This window comes from Marmota flaviventris, chromosome 14, assembly GCF_047511675.1.
Source record: "Marmota flaviventris isolate mMarFla1 chromosome 14, mMarFla1.hap1, whole genome shotgun sequence".
NCBI lineage: Eukaryota > Metazoa > Chordata > Mammalia > Rodentia > Sciuridae > Marmota > Marmota flaviventris.
In genome coordinates, this window is record NC_092511.1 from 6,957,661 (window position 1) to 6,976,478 (window position 18,818).

At 38.7% G+C, this 18,818-nt stretch overlaps 1 protein-coding gene across 1 annotated transcript in view; it reads right to left on the reverse strand.

Annotated features, from left to right (window-relative positions):
• The window catches only part of Nol10 (nucleolar protein 10), an 80,416-nt gene extending 62,637 nt beyond the window's left edge, over positions 1 to 17,779 (reverse strand). Inside the window, exons 1-9 of the mRNA XM_027937875.2 lie at positions 17,614 to 17,779; positions 14,291 to 14,336; positions 12,457 to 12,555; positions 10,133 to 10,210; positions 7,866 to 7,903; positions 6,149 to 6,285; positions 4,508 to 4,573; positions 2,769 to 2,829; positions 1,047 to 1,132 (exon numbers count right to left, since the gene is read on the reverse strand). Of these exons, the coding sequence (XP_027793676.2) occupies positions 1,047 to 1,132; positions 2,769 to 2,829; positions 4,508 to 4,573; positions 6,149 to 6,285; positions 7,866 to 7,903; positions 10,133 to 10,210; positions 12,457 to 12,555; positions 14,291 to 14,336; positions 17,614 to 17,679 (677 nt within the window). The 5' untranslated portion in view covers positions 17,680 to 17,779. The remainder of the gene's footprint in view (positions 1 to 1,046; positions 1,133 to 2,768; positions 2,830 to 4,507; positions 4,574 to 6,148; positions 6,286 to 7,865; positions 7,904 to 10,132; positions 10,211 to 12,456; positions 12,556 to 14,290; positions 14,337 to 17,613) is intronic.
• Positions 17,780 to 18,818: the final 1,039 nt, after the last annotated feature.

The window sequence follows — 18,818 nt, forward strand, 5'->3', positions numbered from 1 at the left end:
AATATATAAATTCTTCCCTCCCTCTCCACCCCAAAAAAGGAAAGTGCACAAAATTTTGTAATAATTCAGAGAGTTCACAGTCTTTATATCCTGGAGTCATCAAACACCCCACATTCCATATTATATGACTATAAAACATATCTAAAATCTTACTGAACTGAAATGAGGATGAACTGGTAAAGGCACTAGAGCCCAGAGAAAAGGCAATTTCTCAACTGACTGTGGCAACAAATCCCATGTTAAGGATTTGCCCAAGAATATCCTCTACAAGAGTTCACACATGCACAGGACGACACTACTGCCACTCTGATGAGTGGGAAGAAACAAGCGCTTTTTCTTCTTATTTAATTCAAGTCTCTATTCTTTTGTGTTAGAGGTTTTTAACTCCAACTATGTACTCCTCTTCTAAATGTGTTTAGTGTAGGAATTAGACAAATACGAGCAAGAAAAAATTAAAAACTTGCTTTCCTTCACCTTAGCATTCAAAGCACATCTTTTTGCCTGTTAACTAGAGTAGTGCGTCCTTGGTCATACAGTAGAATCAGAATATAAATCTCTATAATACGCTAACAAATTCCACAGAACTAAGACGTCTGTGTAGTATTTGAGAAAGGAATTCTATTTGGCTGGGCACAGTGGTGCATGCCTGGAATCTCAGCTACTCCAAAAGCTGAGGATCACATGATCGAAGTCAGCATGGACAACTTGAACAACACCATCAAAAAATTTTTTAAAGGCCCGAGGACACTCAGGACACTTGCCTACTATGTGCAAGGCCCTGGATTCAATCCCTAGAACTGAAAAGAAAGAAAAAAAGAAAGGGAATGGAAGGCAGAAGGAAGGAAAGGAGCAAAAAAGAAATTGTATCTGAATCAACCACTTAATCAGCTTTTACATGAGAGCATTTTTATGTAAAACAATTACAGTCACTACAATTTTTCCCTAAAGAGTTTAATACTGTAGCAATTTATTGTAATTTCATATTGATACGTTTGCTTAAATCAGAAGGTTCATATTAATTATATCACAAATTAACTTCTACTCACTCTGAATCTGCTGTGACACTATTTAACGCACAGTCTAACAGGCCAACTCTATTTCGAGTTCTTGGGTCCCAGCACTCCACTCGACCCTACACAAATGAAAACCAATTTTAAATGAAAGTTACTACTACAAGAATTTTAAACACATTCAAAATAGGATTTATTAACACTGATTATCTCATGGGAAATAAAAATTTAACTTTTTACCTTATGCCCTTTTTAGTACTGTTTAAATAATTATTTCATGAGCTGATTTCCTTTTTTAATTAAGGAAAAAATTGGTCATAAGTTATCTCTATTATGGGATTTAGTATCTGGAAGGTATACAAGAATACATTTTTTGTTATGTACCTCTGGTATATGTGCATCTTTTTAAACTCTGAGTATTTCTCATTATCCCAATGAAAAAATGCAAATCTCGGGGTGGGGGGAAATATATACATACATATATACATACATACATACATACATACATACATACATACATATATATATATATATATATATATCCCCCAGTACAGGGAATTGAATTGAAACTAGGAGCACTCTGCCACTGAGTTACATCCAAGTCCTATTTACTACTAAGTTGCTCAGGCTGGCCTCAAACTTGCAATCCTCCTGCCTCAGTCTCCCAAGTCACTGAGATTACAGGTGTGCACCACCATGCCCAGATATCTAGAAAAATTCTTGACAAACATGAAGCACCCTGATTCAAAGTTACTGTAGTTTAAAAGTACAGTGTGTGTTTGATATTTGTTGAATGCTTCTATATAACACATGACACCATTCTATATACTTTTCTAGTTTATGTTGTTTTTATATAGGTTATTTCATATGAATATCATCCACACTTCTGAAGAGTTGCTAAGGTAAGTACAGTCACATATTGCTTAATGATGGGGATACAATCTGAGACCCACATCACTGGGCAATTTTATCCTTATATAAACATTATAGTTTGTACTAACACAAAGACAGCTACAGCATCGCTGGGCATAGCCCATAGAGTCCATCATTGACACAAATGTCATTAAGCAGCTTGTGACTGTATTACTGTCTCAGCAATGAAGAAACTCAGTCTTAGGAAAAACAACTAATTCACAGACATGAAGCCATCTAATAAATGAGAGTTGAGATTCCAAAAAATATTGCCTCCCATAAAAACCAGCGTGTTTGCCTGCAGTGCTCCTCTTGGGCCAGCAATCCCAGGGCAGTGGCAGGTTGGACTTAGCTATCTATACCTTCCCTCAAGTACCCAGAACAGTCTCTGTGGTGCCCACTCTGATGCATGCACGACCAGCACAGTCAGCAGTTGTGGAGTAGCCATGTCTCTGTGTACAAAGGTCAATGTAATATGCAAACAGCAAACCAGGGCCATTACCTCATTATCATCCTGCTCTGGGGAATCAAGCAACTGTCTTTAAATAAAAATTCCATTCACAATCAAATGTGAAACAAATACTGAAAGAAATAAAGTCAGTGATTGGGCAAAGAGAAGGGATATGGGGGCAGGAAAGATGGTTGAATGAGATGAACATCACTACGCTAGGTACATGTATGACCACACATATCGTGCAACTCTACACTGTGTACAACGAGAAATGAAAAGTTATGCTCCATTTGTTTACAATGAATTGAAATGCATTCCTCTGTCATGTATGACTAGAACAGAAGGAAAAAAAAAAAGGAGAAATGGAAAAAGAAATAAGGTCAGCACATGCTTACCTCAATTGTTCCTGTGGCAAACAAGCCATGCACTGAATTTATGTCACAAACATTGTTCTCCCTAAAACAGTAAAGCAACAAGGAAGAAAATACCAGTTAGCATCTATTTTTGAGAAAATAGGTATTCAATAAGCTTTCAAAATAAACATTTAATACAAATTCCAAGGAGACAGAAGATGTGCATATTCTCTCATCACCTGCAAGTGAAAAATGAAGGAATTAAGCCTGGGCTAGCAGCCACCAGAGCTTCCAGTCCCCAAGGTAACAGGTAACACCCTGTTTACCCTGTGACAGACAAGACAGGCTTTCCTTCTGAAACACTATTCCACCATCTAGAAAAGAAAGGGTTATTCTGCTTTCTTCCAAGGCAAGTCTCAGGAATACAGGCTATCACTACAGCAATGCTGATCTAAGCCTCATTTTCAGTCTCTATCAAGTAGATATTTCACCTACCTCACTGGATTGTTGTGAGGACTAAATGAAAGTGACTGCAAAGTGTTCAGCAATATACATAGTATGAAGACACACAATACACCAGCTTTTATTATAATAAACAGGAAATCATGAAACTAAAGAACAGGTAACGTTTTGTTATGCAATAATGCATTGTGAAGCTATAAGCTTTTTTAAAAAAGAAAATAAAAGCACACCAGGCATGGTGGCACATGACTATAATTCCAGCAATGCCTATAATCCCAGCAACTTGGGAGGTTGAAGCATCAGGATAGCTGGTTCAAAGACAGCCTGGAAAATTTAGCAAGCCTGTCTCAAAATAAAAAATAAAAAGGGCTGGATATGTAGCTCACTGGTAGAGAGCCCTAGGTTCAATCCTCTGTACCGCAGAAAGAAAAGCAATTCAGGCCAACGTGGAACAAGTTTACTTGTTTTCATAAATCACTGTATGCTCTTCTAACCTTTAAAAATATTCTCAAAGCAATAAGACAAATTCAACAAGTTCTTTCTTCACACAAATGAGAAACAATCCAGCTCCTATCCTGAACTCACTATCTGGCCTTGGGCAAACCACTAACTCCTCTGATACTAGGCTGCTCTCTCTGTAAAGTGAAGACACTGGGACCTACTACAATATCTGATGTCAGTTTAAAATGAGCCGATATAAGTAAAATGGCAGAATAATGCCTGGTATGTGGTGTTTTCATTCTCATGGTTATTTATTATTCAATAAGATGATAACAATAAGTTCATTCCTAAAGAATTTCTCTTTGAATAAAATGTAAGTGTAGCTTATAGTGTATGATAAAAGGAAAAAATTTTAAATCTCAAATGTCTGCTGATAACATAAAAAATAAAAAATTAAAAAATTACACAATAATCAAAAATTTCCAAGTGAGAAAATGTGGAACAAAACCAAATCATAAATGAAAACTTAACACTGCAAATAAAAATATCAAGCTGAATGTTTCTGTTTGTTTTGCTGTTGTTGAGCTTGGGGGATTAATTCAGGGCTTCATGCATGTGACCCAAGTAGGAAGCCAATGAGCCATATCCCCAGCCCTAAGCTGAGTCCTTTCAAGGCTGGGGAAGTTTTAAAGTGAGAATTGAAATTTTTAAAGAAATCACCAGGTCTCTTAGTGAAGGTTTTGTTTAAGAAAAAAAAATTTAAACTAAGTGGAACAAAGTCTACTTAAATATAATACAGGTTATCTGATTAAAAACTTGAGCACCTAGCACCATCTCCTGGTCAAAATAAATATAGCATCACTTCAAACAATACTCACGCAGCATTAGTTTGTAGAGGATTCAGATATCGTCCTTGTTCTAAATTTAATCTGTAAACTTCAGAGCTGCAAAGAAATGAAGAAAGCTAAAAATATGGCAAACTACAATAAACTTTTATTTAAATAAATGTAAATTTCAGAACTACATACACATATCACTTATAAAATATATGCATGATTAATTATCATCATCATAACTCATCACTTTCCTTTGCAAAACTGATAAAAAGATTTATTTCAGATCTAAAATATATTCATCTTATTTACAAACCCGTAATGTATAAAGGTAAGTTAAACTATTTGTTGAGGAAATATCATGAAGTAATTAGACTATTTACAAATAACACAGAAAATGCAAGATTCAAAGGTATATATAATATATCTAATATAAAATAAAAGATTAGAAGGAAATACAACAAAATACTAGCAAAGGTTTCCTCTGGGTCATGTAATTATGGATGAATTTTCTTTTTTTATACTTTTTTTTTACATTTTCAAAATTTTCTATAAGGGATAGGAATTTTCTTTTTTAATATCTTTTTAGTTGGACACAATACCTTTATTTATTTATATGTAGTGCTGAGGACTGAACTCAAGGCCTTACATATGTTAGGCGAGTACTCTATTGCTGAGCTACAACCTCAGCCCCTGAATTTTCTTTTATATTTATAAAAAGGTGACACTTGAGGATAAGAAGTTTTAGAATACTATATAACAGGGCTAAGAAATGGACCTCACCAACAAAATTATCCTACTAGGTTGCAGATATAGCTCTCTGTATTTAGAGAATAGGCAACAGAAGTCAAGGGTGACATCCTAAATGATTTAGTCTCCTTGAAACATAAAGCAACTTAAAAGCAGGGATCATGTATTACTCTTGTGTAAAGCTGCTCCCAATGTTTTTTAACTAGAGTCCATAACCACATATGACCTCAATTACAAAATGGTTCAGAGAGAAATACATTACTGATACTGAATAAAACTTAAAGCAGGAACTACAAGTTTGGAAAAATAAAGAGAAATCTGGGAAACAGAGTAAAATAAACAATATGTAAAATAAACAAATATGTATCTTGTACATTGTGGCAACTGGGCTATATTGAACAGGCTTATATTTCCTACCAGCATTTCCTGCTTTACCCACTGTAACATAAAACTACCATAAACACTTTTAATGTTAGAATATTTTAAAAGCAGAACAACAGGTATTAAAACGTTACGATACCTCTTATACACAAAACGCACCAGTGTGTAACTAGTAGACTTATTTTTGGCTTATTCCTTGGTTTCTGTTTTCTTTTTTTGGTACTGGGGATTGAACCCAGGGGTACTTAATCACTGAGTCACATCCCCAGCCCTTTTTATTTTGAGACAGTGTCTCACTAAGGTACTTAGGGCCTCGCTAAATTGCTGAGGCCCACTTTGAACATGTAATCCTCCTGCCTCAACCTCCCAAGCAGCTAGGATGATTACTGGCATGTACCCACCACACCCCACAAAGATTTTTTTCTTTAAAATAATAACCATGTATCACTTTATCTGTTAAGGTTATTTAAACAGAGAAACTATACAGGAAATTTAATAAGAGAAATTGTTTGTGAAGTGAAAAGGAAAAAGAAAAAGAGTGAGTAGATCCAATACCTTGCACCAACAAAGTACAAATCACAGGATGGATAGTGATAAGAGAAATCTCTCCCGAACTTTGGTATTCTGGTTTTGTAGTAAAAACCTGATTGTGAATGAAATTCAATATATCTATCATTATGTAAGAAGACAATCTGAAAATAAAAGAAAATCACTTTACTTAGGTTTCTACATAGAGTTTTTATTTCATCATCACCAAAGCAAGGGGGAAAAAAAAAAAAAAAAACTGATCGCTCTCACACTTGCTCTCTCTAAACACACAGACATCCCACACACTCCAGTGGAATTAAGAATCACAACCCTGGGCTGGGGCTATAACTCAGTGGCAGAGCACTTGCCTTGCATGTAAAAGGGACTTGGTTTGATCTTCAGCACCACACATAAATAAGTAAAAAAAAATAAAGGCCCATTAACAACTAAAAATATCTATTAAAAAAAAAAACTTAAGAAAAAGAATCACAACCCTTCTCTGTTTCCTGATGCCTTCCTGCACCTCAGCATCGTCTCTGAGAGCCTTTCCTTCTAACCAACAGAACTAAGACAAATGCCTTTCGCTGACGTGGCTCCAGCACATTCTAATGTGGAGTGGTGTACACTAGTCGCAAGAGCACCTTTCTGCTTCACTGAAGAACACATTCTAATAATCCCACACGATCACACAGTTTGATAAACTCATTTAATTTAATTTTAATTATACTACAAAGGTAACTGAAAACCCTACAGATAGCATTTAATTGCAAATTTGTCAATATTAAAAAATATATATTTTAAAATTGTATGTCCCCAAAATACATGATAAAAGCTACCACAGATAAAAGAATAAACCGAAAACTCACAGTTCTCAGAACTAAAGACAATACACGAACCATATCAGGGGCTGGGATTGTGGATCAGCAGTACAGCGCTCCCCTAGCATGAAGCATGTCAGCTAAGAAAATTCAATTTTCCTTCAAGTCGACTTTTTTTTAATGGTGCTGGGATTGAATTCAGGGCCTTGCACACAGTAGGAAAGTGCTCTACTATTGAACTGCACCCCCAGCCATTCCTCACAATGCCATTTAACATCACTAAATAATGCTTTTATTTTAATACATTTATTTTAGCTGGTACATAAAAATTATAGATATTAATGGGACATCATGATGTTTCATAAAAATTTTTCACTTTAAATTGAATAAAGACTTTATTAACATTTTCTAATTGTAGAAAATGACCATAAGAATTGAAAGATGGACCAACAGCATAAAGAAAAGCAAACAAATAAATCTGTTTAGTTGTGTTCTGAATTGTACCAGAAGACACCACAACCACTTGCTGGGTCAAGAAAATGAAATGTACAACAGTGCTAATTCACTCTTATGAATCAGAGAGCAAAAACAACCTGGCAACAAACCTAAGTTCAAAAATCAGAATTACAAATCTAGTACATAAGATGGTCTAAAAAAAATGACTGCTTCCAATTCTTAAAAATGGAGATAAAGTCTCATCAATGGAAAGCTAAATTAGGCCAAAAGTCATCTCTACCTCAGTTGTCCTAAAAAATACTACATATCACACATGCACCAAACTACAAACATATTAAGAGAAAAAAGATAGGTTATCTACTAATACACAATCTTCTTTAACAACTGAAAATTGAATATATTTATCCTTATAAATTCCACTCACTCATTCCTTTAATATAATCAGCACAAATCCATGCTGTCAAACATACCTTTGAATAGTCATCTGATAAAATATCAAAGGTGACAACTGAAAAAGAAGAAATAGGGGGAAAAATGCAATTATCAATCAACATTTAAAAAAAAAAAAAAATCTTGAGGCAAAGATTCTAATTCAACGCAGAAATTATACAGAAATACTGTTTAACCCATAAAAGAATAAAACTGCCATGTTGCCCCCAAAATGACAAATGGAAAATTCAATATAAACCATCTAGATTTTTATAGAACGAAGCAAATCCACAAAATATGACTCCTAAATTTTGTCAGTATTTTACCCAGATGTTCAAAATAATTTTTAAAACTTTCCAATATATGTTTAAAAACATTTTAAATATTGATTAAAAAATGATAACAGAGCTGGGATTGTAGCTTATGGTAGAGCACTTGCCTAGCATATGTGAAGCACTGAGTTCAATCCTCAGCACCACATAAAAATAAATAAATAAAGTGCCACGACACTTTTATTTAAATCAGTCAGGGTCACTCAAGGTGAATTTGAGTTGGCACGAAAATAATTACACACAGACAGAAAATATCCTTTTTTTGGATCCAGTGACAGCTCTCGACCTTAGGGGTCCTTTGGAAAGACAGAGAGCCACCTGGATTCTTTATTCTTATATAGGGGGCACACAAGGGGAGATTCCATGGAACACTCTATCCCAAAAAAGATTAAGGGGTAATATTTCAAAGGAACAAGAAGGCAGCCCACTCCAAAGCTTTGCTCCTCTGCTGAGGGGAGATGGGGATCCTCCTGCTTCCCAGTTAGGGAAGCCAGTCTCCACATTTCCATCTCTCAAAGCTAGGGGGCGCTCAGCTCCCGACTATAAAGGTAGTGTGCCCATCTACAACTAAAAATATTTAAAAAAAAAGGATAACAGTAACTCTTTACCTATTCATAGTTTATCTGCTAAATAAAAGTAAAGAATGAAAACCACTGTACTAGTGGCACACAGAGGTTCTAGTTTTCAAAAGGCCAAGGGTGAGACAAGTTAGAATGGGCTTGTAATTCTAAGGAAACTCCCGCGGGTGTGGTGGTACACACCTGTAATCCCAGCAACTAGGGAGGCTGAGGCAGGAGGATCACAAGTTCAAGGCCAGCTTCAGCAATTTAGTGAGGCCCTTAGTAACCTCCCATTAACTCCTTTTCCCTTAATCCCCAACACAGGGCCAGCTAATAAAAGTTGAACTTCCCCATTTTAATGTGCCTTCCATGCTTGGCAGAACCTGAGAATGACTCTCAGTGACCTTTACTCTAGTACAATCCTTGCTCCTCTGCGAGTGTGGGAGGACCCTGTGACTTGCTGAGACACCACTCCTCTGAAATGTTACCTTATATATCAAAGGGGAGATTTATAATCATATGAGCCTATAGAAACAGTTTCCTTTTGCTGGTAGTGAAGGGAAAGTCAGAAAGATGCAAAGCACTAGAAGGATCTAATGAGCTGCTGCTGGCTTAAATGTGGCAGTGACCACGGGACAAGGCATGCAGACAGCTTTAACAAGCCAACATAGCCAGCTGACAGCAAGAAATGGGATCCCCAGTCCTACAACCACAACAAACTGAAGTCTGCCAACAACCTGAGTGAGTCTGGAAGCACAGTCTTATGTTCAGTCCTACAAACAAGAGCACAGCTGGCCGGCACCCTGATTCAGCTCTGAACACAGGACACAGCAGAGCCTGGAAGGACTTACTGACTTACAGAACAGCAAGCTGCTAAATGGATCTTTAAACCACCGTGTTTGTACTAATTTGATACATAACAATAGAAAACTAATATACAACTGTTGTGGTTTAGATACGAGGTGTCCCCCAAAAGTTCCTGTGTGAATGCAGAACTGTCAGAGGTGAAATGATTGGATTATGAGAGTTGTGGGTTGATGGGCCCAAGCTAGTTTTAATGGACTAACTGGGCGTGGCTGGAGGAGGTGAGTCACTGGGGGTGTGCCCTGGAAGGGTGCATCTTCCCTGAGGCCCCTTCCCCACTTTCTCTCTGCTTTCTGGTCACCATGAGATAGGTAGCACTTCACCATGCTCTTCCACAGTGATGTCCTGACTTGCCCAGGGCCCAGAGCAATGGCCAACCACTGAACCAGGAACCAAAATGAACTTTCCCTCTTCTAAATTGTTCTTCTCAAGTACTTTGGTCACAGTGACAAAAACTAACTAGCACAACACCCCATTTCCATTTTGAAAGGCAGAAAAGTAGACAAATATCAAAAGTTATTTTTACAAACTCAAAGTTATTATCTTACTCACCTTCGGAATCTAAACACCTTTCAAACTTCAAGGATAACTGATAGGTGTCATAACACCGAACCCGGGGTTTATATGTTCCTATAAAAAAAAATTAAAGTGATGTAAAACCTAAAGATAGACTTTTCATAGTCAATATCCTGTAGAACTAGTGAGGATACCTTTTGTTCAGAGGTAGGCAGTATTCATTGTGACCAAATCAAACAAAAGGAACTAACTTAAAAGCAGTCCAAGAGGGAAATGAGCAAAGGACAAAGAAGCAAGTCATGGAAAATGAATTACAAATAAAAGACCTCAGGAAGAGCTAATGAAAGTAGACTGAGACCATGAAGCCGTTTTTGTCCACCCCAATGGCAAAGATGAAAAAGATCTGTGCTGGTGGGAGTGGTCTGACATACTGCTGCTGAACAGTGTAACTGACACAATTTCTTCAGAGGACAATCGGGCAATACCTGTAGGATATGTCATGTCTATGCACCTTGAAACTACATTTCAACTTACACAAACTGGATCTAAAGAAACATCCTCAAGAATGTACCAAAGATAGGAAGAGCAGTTGATGGTGCACTATTTATACTGGCTAGAAACTGAAAGCAAATGAAATGTCACCTGACAGGAAAATGCTTAAACAAACGGTGGCAAATCTACACAAAGGAACATTATGCACCTCATAAAGAGAGGAACAGACCTGTAACCCCTGGGGTGGAAAATGACACGTCCTGCAGAGGGAGAAAACAGAAGGGAGTGCCACAGAAGAGGCACTCCATTCTGTAGAACTGAACGCCGGTGGTGGTAGTACTCTGTGCAGGAAAAGGTGGAGGAATAAGTACTGACTTCATAATGATGGTCTATCTCTGAGCAGTGCAATTCTGACGACTTTCACATTTTATGCTATGTATTTCTGTAAGTTTGTGTTCTGTATAAATTTATCACATTGGCAATGAGAGGAAAAAAGTTGGTTTTTGAAACAAAAAATCTTAAAAAAAAAAAAAAATGAGATAGTTTTGTTTTTTGGCATGAATCAACACCTAAGATTTCAGGGACATAGTTCAGTTGGTAGAGTGTTTGCCTTGCACACAGAAGGCCTTGGGTTCAATCCCCAGTAACACACACACACACACACACACACACACACACACAAAGGCTGGGGGTATACCTTGGCAGTAGAGAGTCCCTAGGTTAAATCCTCAATACCACAAGAAAGCCTAAGATTTCATTTTAAAAAAGAAAAGTTCAGGGCTAATGATACAGCTCAGCTGGCAAAGTGTATGCCTACCATACACAAGGGCCTGGGTTCCATCCTTAGTACTGTCAAAAAATAAATAAATAAACAGAAGTTGAAAAAACAGTAAATATACTTGGAGCCCACTGTTATATGATGACCATTTAAAAAGATCTGTACATTTGAGTGTCTGAAGGGCCATATGGAAGACTGAATATATGCGGGGCCTTCATTCCCATATTGTTTGTTTTGGTTTTGTTTTTGCTTTTTATTTTTTTATCATTTACAAGGTTTACATGTTTTACTTTGACCATCACAAAATATGTGACAAAAAAGATAAACATAAATAAAAGCAGTCCTTCTATTTCCTGTTTTTTCCCCCTCATTCCCAAGAACAATTCTGGGTTACGCAGGTTATGTCCATTTGTCAAAGCTCAACAAATTGTAAACCTAGACATATGCAAGGCTGGAAATGCAGCTCAGTGTTAGAGCACCTGCCTAGCATAACAAGGCCTTGAGCTCAACCTCCTGTACTATACCAAGCACGCACACATACAAAACCTCCATGCATTTCTAGTTAATGACATACACGCTAAGGTACATACAGGTGAAGTAAGCCAATACTTACTACTTGCTCTGAAATGCAACAAAAAACAAGATAGAGCCAGGCACAGTGGCACACACCTGTAACCTGTTACTTGGGAGGCTGACAGGAAAATCACAAGTTCAAGGCCAATCTGGGTAAGTTAGCAAGACCCTGTCTCAGAAAAAGGGCGAGATGAGCAGGGTACAGAACCCCTGGGTTCAATCCCCAATACAACAACAACAACAAAAACAAGAGGGATTGATGGATGCACAGAAAGAGAAATAAATAGGTGAGACAGCAAATAGTAAACGATTTATTTAATTATTACTATAAATAGTCTACTATTAATTGCAGAATCTAGGCAGTAAATAACTGGGTGCTCATAGTACAATTTTTTTCAATATTTCTTTATGTCTGAACTTTTTTACAATAAAATGTTAGGGTAAAAAAAAGTGACCTTTCCACCACAGCATTTCATGCTATGAAATGTATGTAAATCATAACCAAAAAGATGCTTACCAGTTGCTAAAATATACTGTCCATCTTTTGACACCTTAATAGTGGTACACACAGTAGGCATTTCAAAATCCTGAATAAGTTCAATTCTCCTACGGACATCTACAAAGAGAGAGAAAAAATAACCAGTTTATTTTTTTTTTTTTTTTTACATAACTTTATTTTTTATGTGGTGCTAAGAATCGAACCCGGTGCCTCACATATGCTAGGCAAGAGTTCTACCACTGAGCCACAACCCCAGTCCCATGAATCCATTTTGTTACACAAGAGAACAAGGGAATGGGAGAATTAGATAAAATCAAAATCTGTAAGTATTATAGCAGTTATTTTTGTTATCTTTTGAATTAAAATTTTAATTTTCTAACTTTAGTATTATATAAAACCTACTCTTACCTTGTGATCTTTACCCCACATCCAGAAACCCATTAATCTTTGATTTTTATACACTCAATTTTAAATGAAATATAAGGGAAGCCAGGTATAGTGGCACACACCTGTAATCCCAGGTTTAGGAGGATAAGGTAGGAGGCTTACAAGTGCAAAGCCAGCCTCAGCAACTCAGCAAGGCCCTAGCAACTCAGAGAGACCCTGTCTCAAAATAAAAAATTAAAAGGGCTGTGGATGTGGTTCCGTAGTTAAGCACCCCTGGGTTCAATTCCTAGTACCAAAAAAAAAAAAAAAAAAAAAGAAAGAAAGAAAAAACAAGGAAAGATAAATTTTTTATCCATGACAAAATGTAATAGAGAAAAATGTAAAGAAAATCTGTCCACCAATTTCTGATTTCATAATCAGAAATCTTACATTCTGATTTTTCTCTGCTGTCATCAAGTTAAAGAATCAAAATCTTCCCATTAATACATATAATTATGACGTACCAATAAAAAATGTAGGGAAAAAATTATATTACAAAAGAATCCAAATCTTCTATTTATGTTCATACACTCTATGTGTATAATTCTTTCATTCAGAAAGAAAAATGCTTTTTATTTAAAAAACAAATAGATTTAACTTAAAAAGATTCTGATATACTGGAAAACAAAACAAATGTTGGAATGTCGCTGAGCACAGTGGCACAAAGTGACTCAGGAGGCAGGAGGATCAGCAAAAGTGAGCACTAAGCAACTCAGTGAGATGGTCTCTAAATAAAATTCAAAATAGGGCTGGAGATGCAGCTCAGTGGTCAAGTGCCCCTGAATTCAATCCCTAGTACCCCTCAAAAAAAAAAAAAAAAATTGTTGGAATGTTCAAAGAGGTCCTCCTTGGGCCTCGAGTTCTCATACATCTTGCTGATTGTGGCAAGACTGCAAGGCACTGCCACTCTTATATCTAGACCATTTTTCAGGGTTATTTATACAGCTGGAAACCCTGACAGATGCAATTATATGTCCCTTTTAGACAAAGAGCAGGCTTCCTTATTGACTGCTATAAAAGCAGTGGTCTTCCCAGCTGAAGGCGCCTTAGCTGCAACGCAAATCCACTGTCTAGGGAGCACCCATCTGCATGGTGCTGAATATCCCCGTGGGACTCTAGTGGAAATTATCATGAGTATGCTGACACTCACTGGACTTGCTGTGCTCTAAGTAATAAAGTCTCTATCTCTGACCCAGGAAGTAAGAGGTTAATTTATTAGTTTTTAAGTAGAATAAAATCAAATCCCACACCTCCCAGGAACATATCAACCACAACAAAAAGCTTCTTAAAAAGAAAAAGGCAAAAGTGTTTATTTTCCACTATAGTAGTCCCTTTGTATTTTGTAACTCCTTACTTACAACAGGCGAGCCAGAGCTTTATAATACGGATCACTAACGTCACTGAAGCAGAAAGAGACAATACTCACCAACATCTTTCTTCTGCAGTGCTCTCTTTTTCCTATCAGACAACCACTTAAAGAAAATAAAGAGATTGTATTTTAAAACAAATTCACCTAAATTGTTTTCTGCTTACAAAAGTAGTAATACATTAGAAAATTCAAACCTGATAGGAATATATACTTCTACATAAGATGAAAATATTCTGTGATCCTAATACTACTACTGTGAAGAGATGTTGTGGATTTTTTCTTGTATATGCTTACATACATTAGACAATGAGTTTCTCAAACTCCTATGTTTCATATGAAAGAAAACTAACTCATCTAAACAATATAAGGGAAAATAGTAAGCCTCAAATATGTAACTCATATATGGAATAACTGCATCTATTTAAGTGAAAATTTTACATAAAAGTAGAAAGTCTGAAATATCTCTTTTTTCATAAAGAATAAAGCAGATAAATAACTGGCCAAATAGCTGACTGGATAATAAATAAATGGTAATTTTACAGTCATACTCACTGATACCAGGTTTTGTTCTATACCCCAGCCTAGCAAGCAGCACAATTCTGTTGCCTAACTGGGTGACAAGAGGAAGCACTTGTCAATTATGATTATCTTAAAGCAATGGCTCCTGACCAGGGCAGTTCTGTTCCCCAAAAGGCATTTGGCAATTCCTGAAAATATAGTTGTCACAACTGGGGTGGGGGTTTATCCTCCTGGCATGCAGCAGGTCGAGACCAGAACAATGCCAAACATCCTATGATAAATGCATAAGACAGGCTCCAGGAACAAAGAACTGACCAGCTCAAAATGTCCATATGTCAATATCGGTGAAGAAACCCTGCCATAAAGAAGTGAAAGAAAAGCAAAAGAAAAATAAACATATGTCTCCTCTAAAAGCACAAGTCAATGTACATCCCCTATTCTATGACACGATAATCTTCAGGACTCTCTGGTTATGCAGATTCACCACTCAAGTCCCTAAGTGACACCTGAGGCAGTTGTCTACATGAGGAACAAGATAACACTTTGAAGAGCCTGATTTTGAGCCAGAGCTCCCTCCCATCTTCTTAGTGGACTGACACAGATTTATGCCAGTGATTGTATTATTCTGATTTTACTTTAGGCAGTAACATTGTAATTAAAGGTTCTGTTGAGTACATTTTGGGGCATTCAATGTGTTCTTTCACATCAATTTATCATAAGCAGAACAAAGGTATATTACTAAGGTGCCCCCCACCACCGTACACTAGAATACAATTTTCTTAGAAGTTTTGCTTACAAAGGCAAAAATTCATAGAATCATAGGGCTCATCCTTTTGAGCAAATGAGTGTGGGGCAAAGAGGTGAAGACTGAGATATCCTTCTACATGGGGGTCTGGGACCTGGAAGGCCAGGAATTCTCCACACAGTGAAGATGGGAAGGAAGAAAAGTTCATTCAGGAGTTTCTATATAAAAGCTGACAGCACACAGGAAAAGGAGTCATCATGGGACAAGAAAAAAGAAGCCTAAAAATGTTTCTAAAGTTCATGAAAGAACCAAAAGCTTTCACTAAATTAAGCCATCCTCTCAATATTCTATAAAGTTATACCTAATAAAGAATTGTACTACGTGTGGTAGTGCATGCCTGCCATCCTAGGTACTCAGGAGGCTGAGGAAAGAGGATCACAAGTTCCAAGTGTGGGTGACTTAGGAAAAAACCCTTGTCTTAAAACAAAAAATAAAAAGGGCTGGTAGAGCATCCCCAGTAAAAAAAAAAAAAAAAAAAGCACCTTACCAAATAATGTAATCAGAAACCTAGCCCCACCCCCTTCTGCACCCCAAAAGCAAGCAAGCTCTGGGAAGGCTGGTTGCCTCACTCTCACTGCATAGGTGCCTCTCTCTTGCTGGAAAGGGGTTGGGGGAAGACCCTATTTACTCTTACATTTGAAGGAGGTAGAGCTAGAATGTACACTACTATTTACTACTCAAGGTTCCACTTGATACTTATTAGAACTTCAAACTTTCAATATCAAAAATAAGACTTCCCCACTCCCAACCATTCATCACTAAAAGCACTTTTTATCATCTGAAATTGTTTTCTCATTTGCTCATTTGTTCATTATCCTTTTCCCCAACAGGGAACTTTATCTAACACGTTCACCATGTACCCAAACACTTAGAGCTGCCTTGTCTAGAGATGTGGCCCAACAATAGAGAGCTTGCCACTTGCCCAGCATGGTCCTAAGTTCAATTCCCAGGACAGAAAAGCAAACAAACAAAAATGGAAATCTCTGCACATACTAACTCTCAACAAATGAGCAAAATGAAAAAACAAAATGAGAAAGATCACCTATGTTAAGAACAACTGGAAGATGAGGAATCAGTTAAACCATTGGTTCCAAATTTCTCAGTGGTTACGGATACACTGAAGAAGAGCTCCGTTGAAGTAGAGCTACCTTTATTTTGTTTTCCAAAGGCCAGACTCCACCCAATAGTGGCATGTTATCAAGTGGTACATTTTGAAACCACTTTCTAACAAGTGCAGAGTCTTGAGAATTTTGAGCTAAGGCTGTAAATTTTCACCCTCCTAAGAATGGAGACCTGCGAAAGGAAATGAGCGTCCACAAAGTTTTCTCTCCCTGGAAATGCTTGAACAGAGGCTTAACTACCACTTATAAGAACTAAAAACCAAGCTTCAAAGCCTACTGTGTGACCCTGGATAAGTCATCTTTCCCCTGGCGAGAGCTTCGCTGAATACTTCAAACATGAAAAGACTGAAGAAGTACTACCGATTTGTCCAGGCCTTTCTGACTTCGACGTTTTAACACCATGGAATCAAGTTCAGCAAGATTCGAATACATTGTCCATAAATGCTACAGGTGCAAAGTCTGGATCTCCCTTGTCCACCGTTGTGACCCTAGGACCTCGCTCATAATAGGAGCTCAACAAAAACGAACGGATATGAAAACCGGGAGAACATTCAAATAGGGGAAGAGAGTTCTGTCAACCCATCTGCCCACGTTTTGCTGCTCGGCGTGGGAATGGCTGTGGACATGCTCACAAGCCCAAGGGACGAGACCCTCTGTTCTGGTGAACCTCACAAAAATTCCAACAAAGCTCTTCGACCCTGATCACCTCCCGGTCCAGGTTCTGATGCGGTGACAGTAGCGCCCTTGTTTACCAGGGCCGACGAGACCCCTAGCTCACAGCCACTCGCCCCTGGGCCTCCACGAATCGGGGGGGAGTAGAGGCCCCGCTAAGCCAGGCCCAAGGCCAGGGCCAAGGCCAGGGCCAAGGAGAGCGGCGGCTGGTGGGCGAGGAGTGCCCCCAGGAGCTCCGGAGTGAGGGAACTGGACGGACTCACCTCGGGAAGGGACTTGCCGCAGCTGAGACTGTAAATCTTCACCTCGTTGAGGCTGGAGACCTGCATGGCTGCACCAAGAAGCGACGGCACCTGCCGCAGTCCCAGCTCCTCCAGCACTTGAGCAGCACAGCAAGAGAACCCGAGCGCTACGCGACGGGGCGCACGGCGTGCGGCGGCCGGCGCGGGGAGATGACGCACTTCCGGGCGCCGGGACGCGCACTTCCCGGAAGTGGGAGACGTAAATCACCGCGGCGGTGTAGTGGGGGGAACCTGCGAGGCCGGGCGAAGAAGCGCGGGCGGGCGGCTGCGCTGTTGCTGGCACTGCCAGACTCTGCTTTTTCACCTCTCGGTTTCCCGAGGTGCAGGAAGTCGCCTTTTGGTCGCTACCGCTAGCCAGGCCGAGAGGTCGCGGTCCTGGGCAGGGGCGGGTGGGGTCAGCGAGCGAAGCCCACCGGGCTGCGGATTCGGAGTGGGCGTTGGTTTCTTGTTGTCGCGGTTCCGTTTTCACTCCTCCCGCGTGGGGAATAGCTGGCTCTCAAAGCTGCAGTGTCGGCCTAGCGCAGTGGCGCCCGCCTGTGCTCCCAGCTCCTTGGGAGGCCAGGCAGTAGGAGCGAGGTTCCTGACCAGGCCTGTCTCCAAAAGGAGGGTGGGAGAGACCTGCGTGATCCCCAGTAGCAGGAAGGGGGGAAAAGCGTCTTAAATGTTGTTTTTGTCTGTACTTAACATTCATCTGATGAAGGAAGTAAAAGAAGAAAGCACACAGAAAAGGAAAATAGTAAGAAAAAAAGAGAAGGAGATGATGATGATTGAGGGAAAAGTGGGTTTGAACCTGATGTCTTTTGAGGCGGGCGTGACAGCAGTGACAGCACAACTCCTCAGTACCATATTTCTCCTTTTCTGAAAGTTTTCACAAACTTCTTATGCTGACTTTTAATATACAGAAAACTGCATCTGCTGTTGTCTAATAGGAGGACTTGAGAATTCTTAAGGAAAACTGCAGGGCAAGTGCAGGTTAACACTAGTCCTTTTGAAAGCGGAACATTCTCCACTTCCCTTACTAAGCAGTGTTGGCATTCTTCCAAACCATAGATTGGAGAAATGAGTGGATTCAAGGTTCAGTGTCCCAAAATGCATGGTAGCTCTACTACTCTATATAGTCATTGCTTATAATAACTTAGTACATAGTGCCTCAAATCCAAAGGGGG